The sequence below is a fragment of the Gymnoscopelus microlampas genome, assembly GCF_963454915.1.
Source record: "Gymnoscopelus microlampas genome assembly, chromosome: 11".
NCBI classification, from domain to species: domain Eukaryota; kingdom Metazoa; phylum Chordata; class Actinopteri; order Myctophiformes; family Myctophidae; genus Gymnoscopelus; species Gymnoscopelus microlampas.
This window is the reverse complement of record NC_139948.1, coordinates 22396893-22411211: the sequence shown is the minus strand read 5'-3', so window position 1 is coordinate 22411211 and position 14319 is coordinate 22396893. Positions and strand designations below refer to the sequence as shown.

Genomic DNA, 14319 nt, shown 5'->3' with positions numbered 1-14319 from the left:
AAGAAATTCCATCAATTAATAAATAAAAAAAACACACACAGTGAAAATAGCAGATCTACAAGCCCGGGACGCGTTGTGAGCTTTCAGATCTGCTATTTTAACTGTTTGGATCCGGGGAGACATAATACCTGCCAACATTAGACTTTGAAGATTATCTTCAGTTACAATTGCCCCCAACCAGTATATATACAGCATATTATTATTATCATTATTATTATTATTACCCTTATTGTTAATATTATTTTATTTTTTTATTTTCTTCTTTTCTTGTGATGTGATATAAATAATATGTAATAATAATAATAATAATAATAATAATATACATTATTATTATTATTATTATTATTATTATGACAACATGCATCCAATAACATATTTACTTAATATGGCAAATGGCAAATAATATGCTAGATTGATTCTAAATAATTGATGACTAAAATGAACAGATCTAAAGATCTACATCTTGTCGCAATTCGATGCGTTGTGAGCTTGTAGATCTGTTTGTTTGTTTTTTACAAGCAATGCATTCTGGGCCATGAGCAGTGTTGCCATATCTGCTTATTATAAGCGACTTTGGGCTTGTTTTTCTGTAAAGTTGCTTGTAAATATTGGTAGTTGCGGGTTGCTTTTTTGGGGGGGGGGGGCTTGTTTCTAAATTGTAGTTATTTGGGCTTGCTTCCATTTAAAAAAAATGTTTAAACCAGTTCTCAAACATTTGCATGTCAAGGATGACGAAATGAATGTCTTTTTTCGCAGACTCCTATCTGTTTCAAATAATATTCCAAATATTTCACCTTTTCTTTTTGAAAATGGCAGATCTACAAGCTCACAACGTGTCGCAAATGCGACGCACGGTGAGCTTGTAGATCGGCTATTTTCAAAGAGCCAATGTGTGGTTTAAAGTGCAGGCTTGTTTTCATAGACCTGGCTCCTTATTTCTCTCACACAATCTGGCAACACTGGCTCGAGACACTGGCTCGCGACGCAGCGGGAATAAAGACTTTTAGTCTAAAGAAAGTTAGACAAATTGTGTTGCTTTGGATTCAAAAAGAATTATAAACCGTCTTCAGAGAAGATAAAAGAAAGAAGAAGAAGCGGAGGACATTTTAGGTGAGTGTTGACACACAGAAATACTATTTATGTAGGCTTTTTAGCCTAAATAAGTGCGTAGGCTGCATGTCTTGATGTTTTTGAAGTCAATCACAAGTCATCATGAACCAACTCTATGGTCACGACACATTGTTTAGTTATGTAATTTGTCTTGATAAAGGTATTATGACAATAATTACAAGAAATGATAGTGGGATATACAATATAATTTATAATATATGCTACTGTCTGTACAGTACCTGTGCTGCTCAAAAGAGAGAGAGAGAGAGAGAGAGAGAGAGAGAGAGAAGAGAGAGAGAGAGAGAGAGAGAGAGAGAGAGAGAGAGAGAGAGAGAGAGAGAGAGACGCTTTCAGTGATGAAGCTACAGAGTGTTTTAATAGCCTGCCTATATCCCGTGAACTCTGAACAATAATGATTCCTTATCTGTGTGTGTGTGTGTGTGTGTGTGTGTGTGTGTGTGTGTGTGTGTGTGTGTGTGTGTGTGTGTGCGTGTGTGGCCAAAACGAATGGTTTGCAGCCCTACTACCCCTCCCACAAAGAGAAGAAAACCGTTTGAAGGTAAAGTGATATTGTTTTGTTAAATATTAAAGTAATCATTGCTTGTTCAGTAACAGGGGTCTCCCAGACTCTCCACCTCTTTAGTAAGCCCAAATTTAACCAATCAGAACTCATACAGGATACAGGATAAATAAGTGCAATTGGAAGTGATGACACAAAGAAGTGGGCATACAAAATTTGAAACTGAATTGTCTAGAGAGAGATGGAGAGACCCCTGCTTTAACCCATTTAGACCAGGAACGCATTTGTGTAATTTTTTTTATTTCTTTGGCTAGACCTTTGGCTTCAAAAATAGCAGATCTACAAGCTCATAGCGTGACACAGAGTGGCACGCTATGAGCTTGTAGATCTGCTATTTTTGAAAATCTTTGAATATATGTTTTTTAAAGCGAACATTTGTACCTCAAATCTTTATCCTTTTATGTTCAAAAACTTTTAGGATTTAGAGAACATTTTTAGAATCGGCCCCAGGTCTTAATGGGTTAAAGCTGCACTATGTAACTTTCCTCTTCTACCCCGGATTTGAACCCGGTTTCCTGAGCAAGTGCTGTAACCTTTTACCTTTGAGCTAATAGAGCCGGCCTGCTTGCTCAGGGGATAAATTGAATCTTGACCATCAGATCAAAATTCATGTCAGATCCTGTGCCTAGGTGAGACATGACCTTGACACCATCTAAATGTCTCAATAGAAGAGCAGGGAGACGAAATACAACCACCCCAATTATATAAGTTATATAGTATTATTTGTATTAACATACTCTAACATACAGATTGTATAAGTTATTGTATTAATATACTCTACGATACAGGTTGCATAAAATTACATTTTATTCCACTTTAACTTTCTAACAAAAAACATCTTGTTTTATCCAAAATATATCACTTGCACTACCTTTAGACTCTGACTCGTCTGAATACGGTGGAGATGCTGTTACCCAAGCTATCCACGACGAAATGTCAAGTACAGTCATACCCAGAAGAAAGCCAAAGAGTTGGAGCTGGACCTACAGCATCTTAAAACTAAGTAAGCAATTACTAATTTTAACGAAACAATTGCATGAGTTTGCTCTTCTCTTTTTGTATATATCTATATGTTGGTTATTTGTTCTCATGTTCTTTTTTACTTAGATCTTGACCACAAATGTTAAAAAACATTATATAGAAAGCATGTTATATGGAGTGGACAGATGCTAGGTTCATTATTAAACTGGTATCCTACTAAGGCATACATCAATTCAGTTTTTATTTTTCGTACCCTGTTCATGCTTTAAGATGCAACAAATTAGAGATTGCAAAACAGAAACTGGAGGAAGGGCCCCAATATAGCTCTGCATTAAAGCCTGACATCCCTGCTGCAGATAAGCAAACCAGTGACAGCATAGGTGTGTTTAGACAGTGATACTGTTCTACGGAAAAGGTGACAATGTGTACAATATAAGTACTGTGATACTGCCAAAAGGAGCTTAAATATGATTCTCTACATTTTCAGTTGCAACTTCCTCCGTTTCCTCTTCCCCCGAGTCAGACGATTTGGCATCGACACCTGGGATGTTTGACACCAACAGTGACAAGGTATTGAAGAAACATACTGTGTAGGACAGTGGTTCTTAAAAGTGGGGTCCCAGGGGGTTTCACAGTGTCCCCAGCTAAATAAGAAACAGTTAAGCACAAAAGCACCATTTCAAAAATAGGCAACGTGTCATGATGCATCGTGAGCTTGTAGATCAGCTATGTTTTGCTATTTTTGAACTATTTTTGAACAGTTTTGCCTATGGCATGCACAAAATAGGGATGCCAGGTGGAAAAGGTTAATTTCACTACTATTTTACCAGCTAGAATGTAATCCAATGACAATGTACTGTATAAGAATTACTTTAACTCTCCCCACCTACAGTATAGACAGTTGTAGAATTCTGTACTAAATCTAATCCAACAATTAACATCTTCTCTATTGGAGGTCCATGGCACCAACTCTTTTCTAGATGGGTCCACATTTGGGGGTCCTTGAAAATGTAATTTCTTTACAGTAAATTCTATTTGAAGTGTGCCTGCTTTTGTCAAAAATGAGTCTGGGAAATGTCATGGTAAAATGTTTTTTAATTTCTAAAACATGTGTTGTTTTCTTCTGTTTCAGGTCCACATTGGCTCTGGTGTGTGGCTCGAAAAGGAGATCTGGAAGATGGTGGCAGGCAGCAAACACCAAGGACTCCCTGTTCATGAAGGAGCTAGCTTTTGCCATTTGGGGGACAACAACCCTGAAGACCATGCAGGAGCCTTACAAAGAATGTCCCACTAGCAAGGGGGAGGCCAAACCCCCCTGACCGCAGGACTCAGAGGTATGTTTACTGAGGGGTGGGGGGGTTCATTATGACTTGATCTCATAATTCAATCTGCTCTGTGCATGACTGTAGTTCTCTTTTCCAGAAGGTGGAATTCCCGTTAGCGTTACCTGTTCAGTTTTTCATACCTTCATTTGGTTGTCTCAGCAGCATACTGTTTCAACCAGAAACACGTGTCTCCAATTTATATCTGCTGCCGAGCCAATCAAATGAAGCTATGAAAAACTGAACGGGAAACGGGAATGTCACCTTCTGGAAAAGAGATTATATTAAGCTTATTAATCAATCATAAAAGAAAATACTCTATTGTAATAAAATAATCGATTTTAGGGCTGAACATTTTTTATGTCTACTCACTCTGTGTTTCGTTGATAGGTCGTGGACAGTTTAGAAACCTGCCTACCTTTGACATCATCGGTAGGCAGGTTTTGGTCATTTAGAACAACTTTATTTGTTCATTATTAATGCAAGAACAATGGCTTCTACTTCTGCATGCAAACTTTCCAGGTAGAGACACACTGTAGTTTCTATTAGCTTGGGATCTTCATTGGTGATGTCACTGGTAGTCAGGTTTCTGAAATGACCAAAAGACAAAAATGGTGCCATTGCATAATGAACATTAGCGAGGACCAGTTATATGAAGATAAGGTTGAAAATGGGTGAAGTTTAAGTTACTTTAAGTTTTTTCTCAAAACATCACAATTCATACAACTCACCGCATGCAGTATAAGCTAATTATATTTGTTTAATTGTTGGGGGTTCTTGTTTTTTTCTTTCAGACTGTTTCCATTGGTGGCTGCAGGGGCAGAACATTCTCACAAAGAGGAAGGCTATGGACCATGGCCAGGACATCAATAGAAAGGACAAGAAATTGTGTGTCTGTGTAGGGGGGGGGGGGGGGGGGTTGATATGGGGGTAATGCTTTATAGCGCCACCAGCAGGCCGATTTTTGCAAGACACATTTTTGGCTACAACTTTACAGATGTTTTCCAAACATCACACAAATTGGTATACAGTATCTCCATAGTCATGTAATCAAGACTGATCTGTCCGATTTTTCATATTCTCTCACTCTTTTCCAGTCATTTGAACACTGTGTGTGTGTTAGTGTGTTCCTCAGGTTGAAGTTCATGTATTTATGTGTTTATTTATACATTTATTTGTTATTTAAATGTTGTTTTTGAGTTTTTTCATAAGTGTTTAATAAAGTATTGTTATGTATGAAATTGATACATGATTATTTATTCCTTTGTGGATTTTGCTCACTTTTATATAGGCTACTGTAGGCTACTGTTTTTTAAATATACCACGTGCTGTGGGCACCTGGCTGAAATTTACCATGATCATGCATCCTCTCCAGCAAAGTTGTTCACTGCATACCAGAATACACCTGAATACAATAAAAAACAGACTTAAACCAGCTTAAACCAGCTACCAGCTTAAACCAGCTAAACCATCATAAATACCAGCTACCAGCTTAAACCAGCCTTGACCAGCAAAATCATCATAAATACCAGCTACCAGCTTAAACCAGCTACCAGCTTAAACCAGCTACCAGCTTAAACCAGCAAAACCTACCAGCTTAAGCTGGTCAACCACCAAGACCAGCTAAAAAGTGGCGAAAACACAGCTTAAGCTGGCGAAAACACACCTAAAACTGGCGAAAACACACCTTAAGCTGGTCAACCACCAAGACCAGCTAAAACCAGCTAAAACCAGCTGGTCCAGCTTAGGCTGGTCTAAGCTGTTTTTTTCAGCAGGGAGTGCATGGAAGAGGGGGGCTTTATGCTAACGTCATAGTGCATAGAAGAGGGGGTCTTTATGCTAACGTCATAGTGCATAGAAGAGGGGGGCTTTATGCTAACGTCATAGTGCATGGAAGAGGGGGCTTTATGCTAACTGCATGATGCATGGGGGGACAGGAAGGGGTGTAAGTTTGTGGTTTAAATTCCAATTGGGAAAATTGTTGCAGGGGGAGATTGGTGAGCTGCCCTTGAGCAAGGCTCTAAATTAACCTCTTAATCCTCCAGTTCCTGTGATGGCTCCCAGCTGTGAGCGTGTGAATGTGTGTAACGCTTTATCTTGCAACAACTTGCCCAGGGATGGTGGGAAGAGTTGAGAAATAAGAGGAGGTGAAATGGACAAAAGAAGAAAGTAGGGATTAAGGGAAAGGGGGCATTATGAAGGAGGCCATGGCTGAGAAAGGGAGAGAAGGAGGTCGAGGTGTCTGTATGTCTGTGTTATGTACATGATAGGTCACTGTGTTATGCTGTGTGTGTATGACCTGGTTCCTCGGTGAGACAGGCCAGTGTACACAGAGGCATTAGATTAATGAGCCGTTTGCTATATAGTTTATTCTAACCATGTGATATAGGGGTGGTAGAGGAAAAGAAAGGATGTGGGAGGGGGAAGGAGGGAGGGAGGGAAAGGAAGGAAAGAAGGAAGGAGAGGTAGAAGCTTATGACTGACAAATTGCCACTTGAGGGGAAGAGAACAAAACAGAATTTGGATTGGATGAAACTGTGTTGACCTGCCCTTGCGCCAGGCACTCAAACCCTAAGTCATGCAACTGTGGAGATGAGAGCATGAGGCAAGAAGTATATGGAGACAAGAAGATGGAACAATAGAACAAATAGGGAAAGAGGTTAGCTAGGAAACAGGAGGAATAAGTGCAAAAGATGGAAGACAAGAGAGAGAGAGAGAGAGGGGGGGGGGCATGCAGACATAATATAGAGGTGTTGGAGAGGGATGGAAGGATTGTACATCTAGTTAGAGGATTCGGGTAAAATGGACAGAGAGAAAGCTTGAGTGATGATTTGAGGAGGATGGTTTGACAATGGGCAGCTGGAGATGGTGGCGGGAGGAGTAAACAATGAAGAGAGAGAGAGAGAGAGAGAGAGAGAGAGAGTGAGAGTGAGTGTGTGTGCGTGCGTGCGTGCGTGCGTGCGTGCGTGCGTGCGTGCGTAGGTCCTCCACTGGTTAGAACTGGGGAGAGGCTTCAGGACCAAGGATAGAGACAGTTCAGCACAAAGGACAGATACCTCACTGTGGACCTGGAGATCAGACACACCTGGCCTGGAGTTAAATCACTGACCTACAGTACTTCCCATGCAGTATGAGAGTTATCTCAGTCTCTGTGCATGGCTGTGGTCTGAAGAATCTCTGTACCGGCTGCGTTTCCACATAGCAGCCCAGCACCGCACCACACCGCACCACACCACACCACACCACCTGCATGTGCATTCGTTTCCATATACAAGGACCCGGGCCAAAGTTGGGCTCAGTGGGGCTGAAAGGGGCCGTAAAGGGTGCCAATTTTGGCCCCGCTCCCTGAGAGGTCTGAGGCAGGCCAAACAGGGCCAAACAAGATGACATGTAACGCCGCTTGCTACTGATTGGCCGTGGTCATGTTTCGATTAGCCTCGATCTCCAGGCTTTTATTGTTTAGTTTTGCTAAAAAATAAAAGCCTGGCGGAGCGCGTCGGTGTACCCGGTATAGGAAGTGTTTCATTTCCCCAACCAACCAGAGTGCAGTGGGCGTCGCTCGTAATGTTGTGTTAACGGGCGAGGATTGACGGACAGATCGGTGAACCAATGGGATCAGCCGCAATCTCTCCGCGCCTCTATACACCTGCCCCTCAATACACGAAAACAGGAGCGCTAGTGCAGCCTATGTTTCGATGGACTAAAGTGAGGACTGCATTTGCTCTTCCCCCGGACTGTGTTGATACAGTTTGCTGCAACTTTTGTTTTTATTTGTATGTATTTTGCACTGGATTTTCTGTGATTTGTTGTTGATAAACAGTTTTATTAACAACAGCCATTTGCATTGGTGTACAGGACAATTGGCCACTTTACATTACATCGTTAGGCAAGAAGCAATGATCTCCATTTACACTAAAGGAGTGTCAATGACCGTAGTCTGCTATGCATAGCTGTGGATTTGAGAGAGGGTAGGCCTACTATATTCTGCTATGGAAACGGGAGATATTTTGGGTGCTGGGCCGTGCGAGGCTGTGTGTGTGTGTGTGTGTGTGTGTGTGTGTGTGTGTGTGTGTGTGTGTGTGTGTGTGTGTGTGTGTGTGTGTGTGTGTGTGTGTGTGTGTGTGTGTGTGTGTGTGTGTGTGTGTGTGTACACGAGTCAATGCATGTATTCGTCACTACCCAACAGACCAGGACAGTCATGATTCCGTGTGGCTCCATCAGGCGCTGAGAGCATGATGTTATCCTCTCTCTCTTCTCTATTTCCCTCTCTCTCTCTCTCTCTCTCTCTCTCTCTCTCTCTCTCTCTCTCTCTCTCTCTCTCTCTCTCTCTCTCTCTCTCTCTCTCTCTCGGTAGCCATCCAGGCCAAAGTCCATGCCTAATGGCAGTGTGGCCAGGTACTTCCTCAGGGTATAAAAGAGACGGGGGCTGTCACACTGGCATACATATTAGACACACACACACACACACACACACACACACACACACACACACACACACACACACACACACACACACACACACACACACACACACACACACACACACACACACACACACACCTCATTTGGACAAAAATACATACGAGACTATGTTCGCACATCATTTTGGAATACCAGTGTTTTTGTACAATATTCAGTTCATGCACAACTCACACACCAATATCCTACTGCGTACACACTCAACAATGGAACACACAACAGACTCTCGTATCATGCAAACAGTCAGCAGGCATTTCAGTGGACACCTCTGAGGTCACTTGAGCTGAGGACACCCCCATGGCTGTGGAGATAGGACTTCCATTTATAGCAGATATTGCAGCAGGCTTTAAGAGGGTCTGCTGTATTGTCGTTTAGATTCACATTAGGCACCGATACTCAGAGGCAGCGGGAGGACATTACAAACAGGACACCAGCACACGTTGTAAGTATGACTCTATCATGTTCATTCTTTTTGCAAAATGACATTCTATTTACTCTGTTTAGATGAACATGTGTAACGCCCGGAATTCCGGAATCCGCTAGACTAAAGGGAATTCCCTATATAGACCCAGTGGAGATATTAGAGTTTCAGGTCATCAGGCCGATGATGCTGTGAGCCACTCTGCCACACACACACACACACACACACACACACACACACACACACACACACACACACACACACACACACACACACACACACACACACACACACACACCCTGCATTTTTCACATCTGCCTTTTATAGCGCCACCAGGAGGCCTACTTATGTAAAACACATTTTTTGATTACTCCTTCAGATTGTATCCAAATTTCACGTAAATCGGTACGCATGATCTCTATAGTCATGTGATCAAGATCCGTCCGATGAGCACTTTTTCTAGTTTTATATCTTTTCAGACTCTACCTCACCCCCTACAAGCCTTTATTCCTTGTTTCACATGTCTATTTCTTTATAGATGCTAGTTATACTATATTGATTGCTTGACCATATAAGTCAAGAATGTTAATTAGAAAGCATGTTGTTTAGACAGATATATTACTTGTTTGCTTTGCAATCTAAATATTTGATCATTGTTGTCTCCGCCAGGAGACTATGTTTTCACTTTCCGCCCCCCCCCCCTCGGCCAAGCTAACATTGGTCAAGCCTCACGTGACACGTGACAATACGTTGAAAGAGTGTGCTCTGATTGGCTAGTGAGACGCATGACGTATCAGCGGCCTATAAATATATGTGTCACTTTGAAAGAGTCTTAGCCTCTTTCAAAGTGAGGTAAGACAGGAGTAATCACGAAATGGCTGAGAAATGGCGGAGTAACACTTAAGACAGGATTAATCAAGTAACACTTAAGACAGGATTAATCAGGAACAGTACTGGCGGAGACCTGTGCTCCGAGGAGCACATTTTCTAGTTTACCCTGTTGTTTGTTACTGATTGTTCATGCCATACTCTGAACTTGCACTTTGTTATCTGCTAATTGTCTAAACTGTAAATGATGTACAACAAAGTCCTGTGCCGAGCAAACACGCCACCATGCTGAGAAACGTTCATGGAAGTTGTTATTGTACATAACACAGTAACACACACACACACACACACACACACACACACACACACACACACACTGCATCATTGCTTTCCGGTGTCTGTCCCGTAAAACAGCAGAGTGATGGACTTGGTTCATAGTTCTGGAGTGAGTGCCACACAATACCTGCAGACTCACTACAGACACAGCCAGGGATACTTCCTGCACGTCTCCACGGCAACAGACCTAAGGAACACCTTCTTCCTATTCTTCCCCGTCTGGTTCCACCTACGGCAGCCTGTAGGGGTCAAGCTGGTCTGGGTGGCGGCGGTGGGGGACTGGTTCAATCTCATACTGAAATGGTGAGTGATTGACAATTTAACCACTTAAAGGGCCATGCAACTCTATAGGTCAGCGGTTCCCAACGTTTTCTGGATCAGGGCCCACTTGAAACCACCCATCTGACCACTTAACGTGGCTGCCGTGTTTAGTGGTCAGATGGATGGCCTTTCAATCGATTACTGATTGAATTATGATTACTCAATCGATTGTGTTCCGGCTTGCATGAATGGTACTAATGTAGTATATATACATTTAAGTTCCTATTTATCGTATCACAATGAAAACTATTTTTTCAAGGTCATAAAGATAAGACAAATACATTATTTTATTAAATGAATGTTATATTCAAATCAAATCTAATCAAATCTTAGTGTTTTGCCAATTATTTGGGGTCCCACTTGTATCCTGACGGCCCACCAGTGGGCCCCGGCTCATAGGTTGGCAATCGCTGCCCTATTCTGTGTCTGATTTTATTGAAGATATAACTTAGAGTTAATTTAAATATTGAAAACAATAGCGTACACCTGCATGGTGCCTTTAATGGTGCCACTGCCATTGCAATGTAATTTCGTTCTGCTGTGTAGCTCTGATGTAAAGTTATGAATGACAATACAAGGAACTTGAACTTGAACAATGTCATTCTGCTCAGGCTGCTGTTTGGAGAGCGTCCCTATTGGTGGGTTCAGGAGACAGGTTACTATGGCAACTCCTCCCAGCCAATGATCGAGCAGTTCCCCATGACCTGTGAGACTGGACCAGGTGGGAACTCTCTCTCTCTCTTTGTCATGCTTCACTCTTCTCTCTGTCTCTCTTTGTAGTCTCTTTCTCGCTTTGTGGTTTTCTCTGAAGAACTATTACGATTTGTAAAAACAAAGCAAAACCGCAAAACTAATGGAGGGGGTGGGGGTGGGGGGGGCGGGGGTAGTTTTTACCATTTGAGAGTGTAAGTGTACAAATGAACACTTGCACTTTCAAAGTTAAATTAAGATACATTTCACTGTGTTGATGGATGGGAAAAAGAAATCTCAACTTGACATCAAATTGACATTCACAGTAGGCAGTTTGTTTGAGGTAAAAGTGTAACTTATGACATGTGCCGTATCATCAGACAACCTCCTCTTCTGACAGGAAGTCCATCAGGTCACGCCATGGGGGCTGCAGGGGTTTACTACGCCATGATGTCATCGCTCCTCGCCACAGTGCTGAAGGAACAAGGAAGTCGCATCAGGAAGTGGTGAGGTCAACCTCTGTGACTGCGTTGGACTTGCGAGTAGGAACAATTGAACAGGACTTTCTCTGTGTGTGTGTATGTGTGTGTGTGTGTGTGTGTGTGTGTGTGTGTGTGTGTGTGTGTGCGTGCGTGCGTGCGTGCGTGCGTGCGTGCGTGCGTGCGTGCGTGCGTGCGTGCGTGCGTGCGTGCGTGCGTGCCTGTGTCGTGATTCTGTGCATGTGTGCGTGCGTGTGTGCGTGTGTGTGTAAAACCGTATGACTCTAACCCTGTTTATCTCTCTCCTCCCAGGTGTGTGTGTGGGTCCATGTGGATGGTGTTTTGGTGTGTTCAGGTGTGTGTGGGCCTCTCCCGGGTATTCCTGGCTGCTCACTTCCCTCACCAGGTCATCGCTGGTGTAATCATAGGTCAGTGCAACACACAACTCTCTCCCTCCTATGTCTTTTCCTCAAGCTCTGCTCTCTCCATCTGTCTCTGTCTCTGTCTCTGTCTCTGTCTCTGTCTCTGTCTCTGTCTCACAACAACCCTCAATTTTCTTTGTAATTAAGCAACTAAAACCACTTGAGCTACTTGGACGAAATTCTCTTTCTAACATGTTCTGTTCCCATTTACTCTCTCCCATGTCGTCGTTTCCTCAGGCATCCTGATCGCAGAGACCTTCAACCGCCTCCAGTGGATCTACGGGGCCAGTCTTCACCGCTACCTCCACACCACCGTCTTCCTCATCTCCGTGGCTCTCCTCCTCTACCTCCTCCTGCAGGCGGTGGGGGTGGACCTCCTCTGGACCCTGGACAAGGCCCAGCGCTGGTGCCACCGACCGGAGTGGGTCAACATGGACACCAGCCCCTTCGCCAGCCTGTTCCGAAACACCGGCACCCTGTTTGGTCTGGGCTTGGGTCTCCACTCTCCTCTCTATGCAGAGACCAAGAGGATACTGGCTGGTAACGGCGGTGTTGTTGGTGCTGGTGGTGCTGGTGCCACCTACAGGTCGGGATGTATCATTGTCTCCGTGGCGCTGTTGCATTTATTTGACTCTGCGTTCAGGCTGCCTGCACACAGTAGGATTCTGTTCTATCTCCTGTCATTCTGTAAGAGTGCCATGGTACCTCTGGCCACTGTGGCCATCGTGCCGTACTGCGTGGCCGGCGCACTGTGCCGCAGGGTGAAGAAACATCTTTGACACTGGTTCTCAAACATATTCATGTCATGGACGCCCACATTGACATGTATTTGGGCACAGACCCCCATCTGAAAAGATGTTGTGCCTTAGAAGAGAAGATTTTAGACCAAGATCCAAGATGTTTCAAAAAATAGCAGCTAATATAAGCTCACAACAGCTCACAAAGAAAAACATGTACATTTGTATTGGTATAATCAAGAAGAATCATGAGGGTTTATATCAGCAAGAGGGAGGGGAGGGGGTAGATTAGTGACTGGATTTAAACCTATAGAATGTCCAGTGAGGCATACGATGTGCAATAAGGTATAATGATATACAGATACATTTATATACGTATTGTGCAATAGCGATTTGAGAAGTCTGTACAGGAATAATTACAGTTCTGAATGCAGACACATTTTTTATTCTGTTTTTCCTCTTTCCCCCCTATTGTCCATGTGTTTGTTTACGGCTCTGACAGCTGCCGGGGAAAACCTCTTCTTCATAAGGGGTCCATAATGGTATAATTATAGACGCCTTCCACTGTCACATCTATGACAATAAAATGAATGGCAATGTATTGTATTTATTGTATGTATTGCAACTGTACATTATTGTAAAGACTGCAGTATGGTGGTTCCCACAATGCAACTCAATTCACTCTGTCTTCTCCCTGGACTGAGAATGTAATCAAAGCCCTGCTTTAAATAATCCTAAGGTCATAGATCAGTTCAATATTTACATGACATTTGAAATAGACTTTTCATGATGGTCCTCTTCCTGTCTTTTCATTTAATCATCTTTCTTCCTCATTCTGCTCAGAATGGGGATGATGGCAATTGGCTAATTTGAGTTAATGGACAGGCGTGTCTGATAAAGTTGTCTGTGAGAGTATGTATCTGATTTGTTGTCCAGTATACAGGGGTTATATAGGGGTTTGACTTGTTGAGTTTGGTATTTACAGTATGTTTACACACTTATTTAGACTAATGGCCACTGTCATGGGGGAGAAAATAAAGAGATGTTTTTCCACAGTGGTCCACTTATGGTTAAAAACAACGAAAAAGTCCAGATGTGGTTGTATGGAGTCTTCCAGATGTCACAAGACTGGAGGTTATAGAGAGAGAGAGAGGCAGAGAGAGGGGGGAGAGAGAGCGAGAGAGCGAGAGAGCGAGAGAGCGAGAGAGAGAGAGAGAGAGAGAGAGAGAGAGAGAGAGAGAGAGAGAGAGAGAGAGAGAGAGAGACCATCTCTGCTTGTCTGAAGTCTGAATGAACTATTACTGTATAGTAGTGGAATGTAGGGAGGACAAGTGGAATAGGACAGGATGAGGGAGAGAGAGACAGAGAGCGAGAGAGAGAGAGAGAGAGAGAGAGAGAGAGAGAGAGAGAGAGAGAGAGAGAGAGAGAGAGAGAGAGAGAGAGAGAGAGAGAGAGAGATAAGGAGCGATTAAATAAATTCACAAAAAGGGAGAGAAAGAGACTGGGTTAAAGGGAAAGAAACGGAAAACGGAAAGGGGGGATAATGAGATAGAGAGAGATAAAAAGAGGAGAGAGAGGGGAGGGGTATTTTTTGAAAAACTGTTGAATTCTCA

At 42.9% G+C, this 14319-nt stretch overlaps 1 protein-coding gene and 1 long non-coding RNA gene across 2 annotated transcripts; both read left to right on the top strand.

Moving 5' to 3' along the window:
* The first annotated feature begins 973 nt into the window (after nucleotides 1-973).
* LOC311055470 lies at nucleotides 974-5234 on the top strand. The gene is made up of 6 exons (XR_014601794.1): nucleotides 974-1110; nucleotides 1629-1669; nucleotides 2568-2693; nucleotides 3159-3241; nucleotides 3804-4005; nucleotides 4788-5234. It is a non-coding gene; the product is annotated as an uncharacterized lncRNA (long non-coding RNA).
* A 3368-nt stretch (nucleotides 5235-8602) lies between these two features.
* LOC311055645 (glucose-6-phosphatase catalytic subunit 1-like) lies at nucleotides 8603-12748 on the top strand (the record flags this gene model as incomplete). The annotated part of the gene is made up of 6 exons (XM_084071898.1): nucleotides 8603-8914; nucleotides 10136-10360; nucleotides 10990-11099; nucleotides 11469-11574; nucleotides 11860-11975; nucleotides 12207-12748. Exons 2-6 carry the CDS (start codon nucleotides 10143-10145, stop codon nucleotides 12746-12748), a joined length of 1092 nt encoding a protein of 363 aa, XP_083928024.1. The 5' UTR covers nucleotides 8603-8914; nucleotides 10136-10142.
* Between the last annotated feature and the right edge of the window lie 1571 nt (nucleotides 12749-14319).